At 37.8% G+C, this 12,266-nt stretch overlaps 1 protein-coding gene across 2 annotated transcripts in view; it reads left to right on the top strand.

The window, feature by feature from the left end:
- Positions 1-12,266, top strand: part of SLC6A2 (solute carrier family 6 member 2) — a 78,672-nt gene that overhangs the window by 54,719 nt on the left and 11,687 nt on the right. For both annotated transcript variants that reach the window (XM_032998575.2, XM_042797731.1), the window contains 2 exons: positions 2,053-2,152; positions 9,519-9,619. In XM_032998575.2, the coding sequence (XP_032854466.1) occupies positions 2,053-2,152; positions 9,519-9,619 (201 nt within the window). The remainder of the gene's footprint in view (positions 1-2,052; positions 2,153-9,518; positions 9,620-12,266) is intronic.

Below are 12,266 nucleotides of genomic sequence, written 5' to 3'. Positions count from 1 at the left end.
AAAAATCCTTGTAAGCAAAGATGCCACAAGTGTCAGAAAACAACTGAAAAGTGAGGTAGCCACCATAAAAGTAGATATGCTGAACCTCCCTCCTTCCCTAGAAATGGTTTCCAGATCTATTATTAAGATTAATGAAATGACATAAGTTTATAAATAACAAAGATCTTTTTAGACCTAAAGAATACAACAATAATTTTACTCTAGTTTCCTCAAACTGGAAAAGATTTGAGACACTAAGAATAGATTTATCATTTTAAATACCTATCCTTTTAATACTATGCTATCTCTATTATTACCTAAAGAATTGAACGTGCTCCCTCCTTATTCAAAGCTTCGACTGGAATAAAATTTCCTCAAGCACAAGACTAAACTTGGTGGTTAAGAATCTGAAGAGGTGCCAATGCATGCAATTCCACTGCCTTCAAGAGAGCTACAGCAGTTCACGATAACAACCTAGCTCTAGCTTTTAAATAATGGCACCTGCTTAGATTTAAGTTCACCCCACCAGCTGGAATGCACAAAACTGCCCAGACTTGTTCAAATGTATTGGTTCGCATAACTGAAGAACAACATTTCTAATGTGTACAAAATACAAAGAAAAACCGTTAAGATACCATCACATTAAATGAATCTGTTTGATTTCGTCCTCTGAAATTTTAAGGCTGTATTTTCAAAACATGTTTCTTACAAAACCATATTTGTCATTCACTTTACTACGTTTGATAGCAAAGACATTCATTTAGAGCAGGTGTAGAGCAAAAACAAGAGGTCAAACTCAAATGTCATTCAATAAGCAACATTTTCTTTCTAATACAACAACCAAAGTTCATTCAGTTTCCGGACAAGTCCCCACAGAATTCAAAACCTAGACAAGGCCTAAGTACTGTTTTCTCTATTTTTGTAAATATGCACAGCTGTTTCAGAAAACCATATTTTTATAAGAAAATAGAAAACTGATTGATTGCAGAGATTAAAATCACCTAGGGATCTAAATAGTGTAAGTGCTATTTATACCATTGGTAAAAACATGGAAAATAATTCCTTTGTTCCTCCCCTTCTGAACAGGCACAGTGAGATTAAGTTTGGTTGTAAAAAAACTTTTAACAAAAATCTACTGAAACTGCAAACTTTTCAGTTGTTTACATGTGACAAAGAATGTCCTGAAATACTTTATTCAGATTCATTTTGAAACAGGTAAATATACCATGGTCTTCCATTCCTTGTTAGCCCAAACTAAATAAAATGAGCTGTAATTTACACAGATTCATACCACAGTGTAAAATGAGGCATAAAGTTGTAAAATTGCAGCTGAAAAAAATGTCAGCAAAACAAGGCTTTAATAAATGCATTTACAGTTCTCGGTCATGAGCCACTGAAGAACAGAAATGTGCTGTTGTGAAGGAAGATGATCTGGTTTGCTCTCTCCACTGAACAAAGGTTTGCTAATACCACAGCCAAGAAACTAAACAGGGCAAAGCTGCTTCCATGCTGGGCTGGTAACAGACTTAACATGCAACTGGTCCCTTTGCAGGAATGTTGGAAAAGACAGATGCAGGCAGTCGGGGAAAAGGAGACATCAGTCTAAGACTGCAGATTCACTGGACTGCAGAATAATTTGCCTCATGAAAAAACTGACTGATAATGGCTTGTGGAAACTCCATCCCTGCCAATACTGCTGTAGTTTGTAGAGGCCCTGTAGGACAGGCCCTGTCCTACAAGCTGCTGAGCATTTTCCCCAACAGCCAGTGCCATCAACTTCCAATGAACACTGAGAGCCAAGAGCACTCATGAATCATGCTGAACTGAGGCCTCTCTTTCCCAGTTAAGTGAGGACACAGGTGAAAGGAAGACTCTTTAGAAAGGTTGCAAGTCTGATTCCACTATTTTGTATGTACATATGAACCCATGTCTGCAGCATGAGCTCCATATTAAAATACTTGACTTCAAACAACATTGCACATAGAGCAGATTTCTGTTAACTAGATACTAAGCTACTGAGATGATTCTATTTGTAACTTTGTTTTGTTGCCTCTTTTAACTCCCCAATGCTAGGGTGGAATTTACGTGCTCACACTTCTGGACACATTTGCAGCTGGGACTTCAATATTGTTTGCTGTTCTAATGGAGGCAATTGGAGTTTCCTGGTTTTATGGTAAGCACTTCATTTTGCACCTGCAAAATCTTTTCTGAAATTCTGAGTGCTCATGACAGGCTTACACATCGTTTTAAGGGAAAACAGCATAGCCCTGTATATATGGAACCATGACAACCAGGTTTCATACAGTGATTTTCATCCGACTTACGAATAGTGACAGGAATGCATACATTCAGTGAGCCAAGCTTTGAAATCCTACACAAAGCCAAAGAAAACTGTCTTGTGAAGGAGACTGCAGTGGGATGGAAATGTTACTACTTTTGCAGCTCTCAGCATAGCTGATAACTTGCAGTAACAGGTTCATACCTGGTAGTTTCAAAGCAATCAGATTTGCCTAAACACAGACTTACCTGCTCCTCTTTTCCATGGTTTCCCCAGGGCCAATCTCAAGCTCCACCCAGGCAATACAAATAAAGGTAGTTTGTCTTCAGAGAGTTATATTAATTCCTACATTAGTCCATTTTGCTTGAGACAATATTCTACTTAATTGTAAAACAGTAGTGGTTTAAAGTATGTCTCATTTCATAGTAAACTGTGGAATACCCAACATTCTAGATACCAGAAATAATACTATTTATAGTATTTCATACTAATTTATGCCACAAAAAGGGTGCGGTAATTTGCTTTATCCCCAGTATGGCCAGTTTTAGGAGTATTCAGTTGATCTCTGGCACTAGGCTGGAATCACTGTGTGCCAACCAGTGTGATGTGATGTGCTACAGTACCCTGGAAAAAATATGGCTCATAATTTAACTCAGGTCTCCAACGATGTGCTCAGCTTATTAAACAACTTCCCTGGCCTTATTTGGCCTTTAATATTTTTCTCCTCCCTAAAGGAACATAAATAAAAAGCAAGACACTCGATACACAAGTTTCATAAGAAAGAAGAAAAACATTTTTTTTCTTTCCCCCTGTATAAATGACCACAAAGATGGCAAACATCCACATTCACTACTCTAAACCCATATGAATGCACTTGGATAACCTTAACTGGGAAAAGCCCAACAAATTGAAGCTGTGTTTTCTGCCACAATACTGACTTTGGCAACATAGCAGGACACTGGGCTCAGTCCTTAGCCTACAAGAACTTCACAGCCTTGTGAAATGTCCTGTGTTGTCTAATTTCACCAAGGAAAAAAAACAATCCTCTGCTATAAGTGACAAAGTTGACTACTACTACTCTCAAAGAAGCAAAACAAAAAGGTTAAACAGAATATTGCTTACGGGAGAAATATTTTACTATATACATAGCCTGCTTAACCTCTAATTATAAAGTTATGAGAGAGTATCTGACCTGTGGGTGTTCTCCCCGTCCCTAATTAAGTATTTAAGAGATGAGGTGTGTTTAAATATCTGAAGTCAGTATTTCAAAGATTTCCCTTCTCTCCTTCGCCCTCAACCCTAGAGGAGTTCTTTTTGTGTTCTAGGACTGACCCAGAGTTCAGAATTTTCCCTATCATACAGGAAGGTAGGGCAATACAGATCCTCAAGCTTATTCACTGGAAAAGATGCCACCTCTAGAAGAGCAGAAATTGAAATGCTGTTAAGTCACCAAACCAAGCAGGGGGGGAAAAAAAAAAAAAAAAAGTCATAATTTAATCTGAATCAGGCATACCTTGCTAAAGCAACAGTGAAAGTGATTTTTTCCTTTCTTCTGGGGAGAATGCTATCAGTTCTTTATCTTGTCATAGGCAGGGTTATTAAAATTTTAAGGACCCAAAAAAGAACATCTAATTTTCTTGAAATAAAGCGATAGCATTTTCTGCATCCTAGGTTTTACACAAGTCATCTCCCTGCAATAGTCCAAACTATCAGTTATATCTGAAGTTGCTTGCTGCTGTATCAATCAAGTTTCTTGAGCTCTTGTTTTTCTTCCTAATCTCCTAATTCTCATGCTATACTTTCTGGTTGCTCACAATTCTCTTCATTATTACCAGGTTTCAATGTCATAGCAGCCAGCAAACCTTTTTTCCATTGAAGCCTGTATCGAACTAGCTGTCCTGATTCCCAATAAGATTGTTCTTCCTCCAGAAGTCATCTTCATTTCTATTCAGAGATAGTGTTTATAGCTAATGTATGACTCAGAAGGTTCTTGGACATTATCATTCTTAGTGCCATTTACCTCCCTCAGACACTTATTTATCCATCAGTTCTGCACCACCATATTCTTCTAGTCAAATAAACTCTCTCTTGCACTTAAAAACTGTTGATGAGTGAGTGAGGTGAAAGAATGGCCTTCATGCATAAAGCTGTTAAATCTACTAAATAAATAGTTTTTAGCTAGCTTTAATGTACTAATTCTGTCACCCAACATCAGCATGGAGCTAGCAGCTCACATGGTGTTCTCTCTCAAAATAGTGGAGGCACTAAATTTCAGACAACTGTCTTTAATCCCTGTAAAAGAGCTGAATGCAGAAGAGTGATCATACCTTAGATTGCAAGCAGAGGTATAAAAATACTCTTCAGTTGGTAAGAGCTACTATTAAAATAGGATTTACTGCACTTTACAGTAGCAATGTATGTGGTTCATAGACTAAGCCAAGGTTAGTCAAATTTTGTTTATTTGTTGCACCTTCTGTCCTTCATCTTTTCCTTTCTCCCTCCCACCTCCCCATAACTGGGAAAATACCTATCCATTTGTCTTAAGCAGCTGACAGATGTTTTTACTGACACAGCATGACCTGTTGCTTTATAAAGAACTTATTACAGCCCCAGGTGCTATATAAACTGATTAAGTCTGGCATGGTCTTGTCTACCTCTTTTTTCTGATAGACCCCAGCTGCCTTAATGACCCAACCTAATATTAAGCCAGCCTGAAGGCAAGCACTGACATTTTGGCACAGACCAAAACCATGGAAATGTAGTTCAAATTATACCTATGACCACTAACTGTGAAGTTTCTTCTTGCAAAGGCCAAATGTATGTATAACAGAAGGGAGAGCTAGTTTGTTTTCCCATACAGATGTATTTTAGTTATGACTGCTAGCTTGTTACCATTTTTCCTCTTGTGCAATCCTGATATCATCCCTCTGATGAATATCCTAAGAAAAGCCAGACACCTCTCCCATTTACTTTACATTTCATTTACTTAAATAATTTCCAAAAATGATCCCTTAGATTGAAATTTCCGACCAAAAGGTGCATTTATTTGGAAAAGAAAAAAAAATCTAAGGTTAACTGTGATTTTGTAAAAGGGAAAGAAATGAACCAAATCCTGCCTGCTGGTACTCACAAATGCTTTTGGATGGATGTGTGCCTGGCATGAGAGACCAAGTATGAATGCATACATTTCCACAGAATGGAAGTATAAATGGGGCAAACCAACTTGGAGAGCTGACTGCACTGCCATGGTGGGGACATGTTTCCTACTGTTCTGCTCTCTTTTACACTAGCACAGCTGACCTTCTTTGGGAATGGTACTGGTATGGTTTGCTCCCTCACTGCCACCAGCTGAGGGTCACCTCCAGTGAGTACCAATATTGCTCCAGAGTTAGTGAGGAGACGCAGGAACAGAAAGGGACAGTTATTGTTACTTCACTACATGGCTAATCAACAGATACCTTGTTCTGTGCTCTATAGGATTTGCAATTGTATGCTACACAATGGCTTTTTATATTCTTTTTATCCCTTCTTTCTCATGTTCCCAATGCCAACAATCACTGAACTGTGTGGAATAACAAAGTCTTTCCTTGTCTTCTCTTGGATGATGGCTTGTATGACTGGGGTTCTGCAGTTGATAGATATGTGCTCATTAAGAGAAGCTGGGAGCAGGTGTCATCTTTATGTGCAGAAGAGCAACTCAAATGTAGCGAGTGGATGACAGGATGGCTGAGTGCCTGTGGGTCTGGGCAGAGGCCAGCAAGGGTGACATTGTGGTGAATATTGCTACAAAGTGCCTGATCAGGATCAGGAAGTGGAAGAAACCTTCTTTAGATGACTTAAAGACGTCTCCAAATCAGATGCTGGTTCTTGCAGATCATCTTGCCTATCAGGAGCAACTTCTTATCATAGATGCTAGGTGGGCAAACCAGAAGCGACACTTTCTGGATTTGCTACTTGTACTCAAAGATGAGCTGCTCATGGATGTGGGCAGCAGGCTAAACGAGTCGAAAGAGTGACCTGCCAGCATATGAAGGCCAACAGCATACTGAGCTGTACCAGAAGCGTAACCAGGAGACTAAGGGAAATGATTACTCTCTTTTACCTGGCACTTGCTAGACTGCAGCTGGAATATCGCGTCCTGGTTTTGGCGGTCATTAAAAGGAGGTGGTGTCAAACTGGTGAGAGTCCAGTGCTGGGCCAACAAGATGTTCAGGAGCTAGAGCACATGCCCTGTGAAGAAAGTCTGAGAGAACTGAGCTCATTTAGCCTGGAGGAGGTTTAGGGAGGACCTGATAGTGGCCTTCTAATACCTACAAGGAAGTTATCAAGAAAGAGAGTCAGGCTTTTCACTTAAGTGCACAATGGGAAGACAGAAGACAATGATCAGATTGAAAGAAGGAAACCCATTTTTCTATATAAGGATAATTTCAGACTGGAACAGTTTGCCCAGAGAGTGCTTGCTGACTTTGTTCTTGGAGTTTTTCAAGACTCAACTGGACAAAGCCATGAGAAAGCTGTATCTGAATTGTGCTGACCTTGTTTTGAGAAAGAAACTGAACTAGAGACCTCCCAAAAATTCCTCCAAGAGGAATAATTTGATGGTTCTATGATTAACTGTAATTCTTGAGGGTCAAAATATAGGATGGATCAATGAAGCAATTTCACTGCAAATCTTCATTTGCATACAAACCATGTGAGCTTATACACTTCTACGCATGTCCACACAAGTAAAACTCAGTATGGGAGGAAAAACAGTGAAGTAATAGTCACAGGAAAAGGGAATTAAGTCCAAAATAATTTCAAGACTGATTCAATAAATATTTTTTCTTACTACTATATTATTTCAGTGTAGTCATTTGATTTCTTGGATACATTTAAATCATATGTGTGGCATTAAAGGCATTACTACTAATTTCTACTTTCCAAATAAAAACAAAATCGAAGCATATAAAAGAATACCATACATCACATAGTTAAACAAGGCAGGAGGGGAAAACAACACATACAAAGATTGCTTGTAGGGATCCAAACGCTAGTTGCTATGACACTACCTTTTGGAAACATGCCCACAGATTATTTCAGATATGGCCACTAAGCAGTTTCACCTCAGGGCCAGGACCTGCTCAGGGGCTTCTGTGCAAGTGAGTGGATCTGAAGCCACTGGCTGAGCTGATACAGCAAAATGACTTACAAAGTTCTGGCAGGCAGCGGGTGCAGGAGGTATTGGTGACATGTAGGCTTCCATTCCATCTAAACTCTGATCTCTGCATCACTGAGATGAAAGAAGGTTGTCCCAATGTGAGAAGGGTAAATTGTATTTATAGCCAAATTTACTTTTCACCTTCTTCCTAATCTGTTCTTTTTTGTATATTGATTTAATTCCCTTGACAACACAATATTATGTACATAGAGCATGGGCCAATTTTTCTGTGCCATTTAATAGACCATTACAGTGGTGACATTCTCAGGCAGCTGCAGTGTTTATTAGTTCAGAAATTACACTGAAATTCTCTTTGGGTTCAGTGTATTTAACCAGGACCCGATCATAAATTGTAACTATCTCTCTTTTTTTTCACTGGAAGAGCAAGGCAATCATTTCTATATTTAACACTAGGCTTCCAGCAAGTAATCTGGAGTTTTGTTTGTGGAACACCAGTTCCTTCCTGTAACTGAACAAGTCACCCACAGTTTCAGTTTATCCTACAGAATCACACACACACACAAAAAAAAAAAAAAAAGAAAAAAAAAGAATAACTTCTTTCAAGAATGGGAAAAACCCAAGCCCTACAGGTACCGTCATCTGTAGATATAGCTATGTTCCACTTTACAGGTTGATTCTTAGAACAGTTATTTGAAGATATATAGTATTGTAAAAGCATGTTGTTGAAAAAGCAGTCAGAGAGCATGGCCTACTTATCCCTCATTTTCAGTAGAAAGTGAACACCAAGCACTACTTGAGCTCTGGGTACATCTGTCCAGAAACCTATGAATAAAATTTTTTGAGCTATCTAGTCCTTGTCTTTGACCTTCTGCACAATGATAAATTTCACTCAGTATTCACAGCAGTTGAAATTCAGTCACTTTAAAGTTCACAGAAGGCACTGCAAATAGAATTAGATTAAATTTAAAGAGCATTTACAGATCCTTTTGGCTACTTTTCTTCACCTGTAGGTAATATTGCAGGGGTGGGGTGGGGTGTAGTCAAAGAGAAGTTTACACTCAAATGTCCAGACTGTGTAACTACGTTACATCCTGGCTGCATGGAAAGGATTAGCTCAAACAGCCCTAATTATTTACATTAAATATATTAAATAAATCCTACTGAACTGATCCAAATGAAGAGAAACAATTTTTTTTTTGTAAACTATGTATTCTCCCTAACGAATAAGTATTCATGGCAAAAAGCTGCATTTCTGCTGTTTACCTAATGAGGTTCAGCACTAAAAGTAAACTTCCTGAAGATATCAAGTATAATAAATTATACTTTAACTTAAGTCTGACATGACAGATTGCACTAGAGAGATCTACTTCTCTGTGAGCCAATGTCCTTAGGATGTAAAGTCAGAGATTATTTTACTTTTAAAGAAAACTGAGAAGGAGATTTTTTCCCCATTTTTATATCAGCGATAATCATCCCATTCTAAAATACAGTGTGGGAAATAGCATGGGCTTAGATTAAACCCCTGCAAGATACCTCATACTGGTAAATCCAACCATAATAGAATCAGTAAAAAAACTGATAAGAAGCTACCATTCAAATGGACATTTTAGAGTCACTATAAAATGCATGTTTGCTTTGCACAGTAAATTATAATGAATTACTTAATGCAAAAAAAGTGTTCCAATAAATAGGGACAATGGGAAATGTCTCACTGAAGACTAGATTATTTCCAGAAAGTCCAAAGCATGTGAATTGATGTGAATTAATATCATTAGAGAAAAAAAAAAAAAACAAAACAAAAAACATAAAACATTTCTCACATATAGACATCTTGATACCCCTGTAGATGATTCAAAATGTTTAGCTAGATCAGGCTAGTGCCACTCACAGAAAGCACATTACACTTGTGCAGTGCTTCCTATGGTATTCAGACACAGAATTTGTAGCACTTACTTAAATGTGTAAAATCCATATGCAATTAAAGGGCACTGACTGAAATGCCATTTCTTTCTTATTCACTGTTAAAGAGCGTGGTATGTCCTGAGGAACCCAGGACAGCAGTTTAGATTTATGCCAGTCTGATGTTCATATCCCTTCTAGGTGTGGACAGATTCAGTGAAGATATTCAACAAATGATGGGCTTCAAGCCAGGCCTCTACTGGAGATTGTGCTGGAAATTTGTTAGCCCTGCTTTTTTATTGGTAAGTTTTGATAACTATTTCATCATGGAAAGAATGCTAGTATGTTGCTTCCTAGAATATACAATAGGTACCAAGTACAAGCTACCCATTGCTATGCCTGATATTGTCAGGGTGAATAGAAAACACTCCAATTTAATTCTTTTTTCTCCTCAATTGCATTGGTTATATTTTGTATAATTCACTTCAGTTGTGAAAGAGAAGCTAATTATGGCTGTGGTCATCTTCTGTTCCTTTACTTTAGCAGGATTTAAAGAAAGCAGGTTTTCTTAGGGAACACTGAACACTTAGGCAGTGTCCTCCCTGTCCCTCCCACCATCTTTGCATATTAAACACAAATCATTCTGTTGGGAAAATAAACTATCCAGGGATGAGAGACTGTGTTAGCAAGTATTTTTCATTGGAGGATACCAAGGTCCCTGAATTGTGGAATGACACCTTAGAAAAACTAATATGCAACTACACCCAGTAATTAGCTATGTGAAATGCTGAAGAAATGTATTAAATGTACCTTGTAAGCTGCCTGATGTGGAAAACAAGTGCATTTGGGGGAAAAAAAATCTCAAAGTGTGAATGTGGTTGCCTTGTGTAAAGGTTAGATTTATAACTAAACTACAGTTTTATATTGGGATCTTTTCCTATGCGTATTTGTAAATCAAAAGGTCGGGATGAATAATATGGAAATCTGACCTCGCAATGATTTTAGGAGACTTAATTGCATTAAAGCTGTGCATTCTTAAAGGAGTACTGGCATTCGAAAAATACACTGGGTAGGCTTTTATGACAACCTTCAGGTCCTTTTTTTTGATATAAAAACTTCTGGCCCGGATTCATCAGTGAGCAGCTACAAAGCATGTATTAATTATCTCTTTAAACACTGTTCTATAAAGAAGCTTGTATGGAACTATACCCTCCAGCACTTCAAACAGGCTGACAGATGTAGAATGCAAAAATGCTGCACCATGCATCCTTAGGTTCTGCACAATAGGAGACTGTTGAAAATTGAAATTTTACAAAAAGAGAGTTCTAGCAAGCTAGCTAGAGAAAGCTGAAGTGACTGTCAGTCTAACCTTCGCGTAGCTAAAGAATTCTTGGTGAAACAGCCCTAGTACCTTCCTACTGAAGCCTATAAACGTAAGGGTCAGAATGAATCTGTAGGTAATGCATCTTTCAGCCATCACAGTGCACAAATTCTTTTCAAGCTGGAAGTGTTAACTTGGAACATATAGAATTAATTACTGGTTATCAATATATTTTATAACCCATGGGAATGGTATCACACAGGTTAGGGGACATTGGGCAGTTTTCTTATAGCTGTACATTTTCTCAATCTTCTAAAAGGCAACATGGACATTACAATTAATTTACCTTCTTACAGCCTATCCTTTGGGTTCTTTATTCAATACATTAAGAAAATAAAGCAAATCATGTTAAATTAACCAAAATGGTTTAACATAATAATTTATAAGTGAAAACTATATAAAGATGGTCACTAGGATGAAAAAAAGGTAGTCCACCATTACCCTACATAATTAAAAACTAGAAATTTGGTCACTTGATCTAAGAAACAGCATTTTTATAGCACATGTATGAAGCATACAAACTGTCTCACCAGAGACTGAGACCATAAACATAGTAAATGGAAATGAAAAAAATCAGATATAGTTTCTCTGATAGACATAGTTTAGGCTAATTTGGAAAAGGCTATAAAACTGTCAGACTTCAGTATAATTCTTGCTCTAACAATCCCATGTGTGCTTAGTGCAAGGCGGCCCCTGTTTGGGACTGGTAATATATTAGAGCAGTTCCTAACAATAAATACAATTCTCTATAAGAAAAAGGTAAGTTGGAGTTAGTCAGGTATCTGATATTAGGAAAATAAAAGATATAAGGAAAAGATAATTCTCCTTGAAGCTTTTTCTCCATACTGACTGCAGCTATGTACAACATCCCCCCAAAAATCTCAAAATAGAATTAGTATTTTTCTAACTGGATTTCACACTACTGGCTTCCTTCAACCCACACCATTACTCTCCTTGTGCAGTCTTCAAAACCGTAGGCTCAAAATACTTTAATTTGAAATTGCGATATGGAGCAGAACGTATACAGCCAGAGAACCAAATCAAGGAACACTGCATATTACACAACCCATATGAATTTACCAGGAGGGAAGTAGGGTGGTACCCCACTCTTTCCTTCTTGCATCTAGTACTGGACAGGGTAACATCAGCAGAGAAAAAAAACAACTTTGTTTTCCCAGACTTAAGGCTGCTTGACCTTTCCTCAATAAACGGATCATGCTGGAGTTTGCATTATGCAAATGAGTACAAAACTTCTAAATGAAGCCTCATGTCTCTGGCAAACAAAGAAGGGAAAAACTGTAGATCCTGCAAGAGGTTTTTCTTGACTACAGAATCCTTTTTTTTTATATCTGTAACACTAGTTTAAATGAGGCAGTCACAAACAACCACCTGATCTTCCCACCAAAATTTCAAATAATTTGTGTCCAGAGTAGCTAAAATGAACTGTTAATACTAGTAAATGTATCAAGAACTTCAACAGCTTAAGTGATAAGAGGCACAAAATAGGATGAAGGTAAATGGCAAAGCTGGGTTAAAATATAACTTAGGGTGGCTGCCTAATAAAACAC

The sequence above is a fragment of the Tyto alba genome, unplaced genomic scaffold, assembly GCF_018691265.1.
Source record: "Tyto alba isolate M040663 unplaced genomic scaffold, T.alba_DEE_v4.0 Super-Scaffold_26, whole genome shotgun sequence".
NCBI lineage: Eukaryota > Metazoa > Chordata > Aves > Strigiformes > Tytonidae > Tyto > Tyto alba.
Note: the sequence above shows the minus strand (reverse complement) of the source record. Positions and strands in the feature narration are given on the sequence as shown.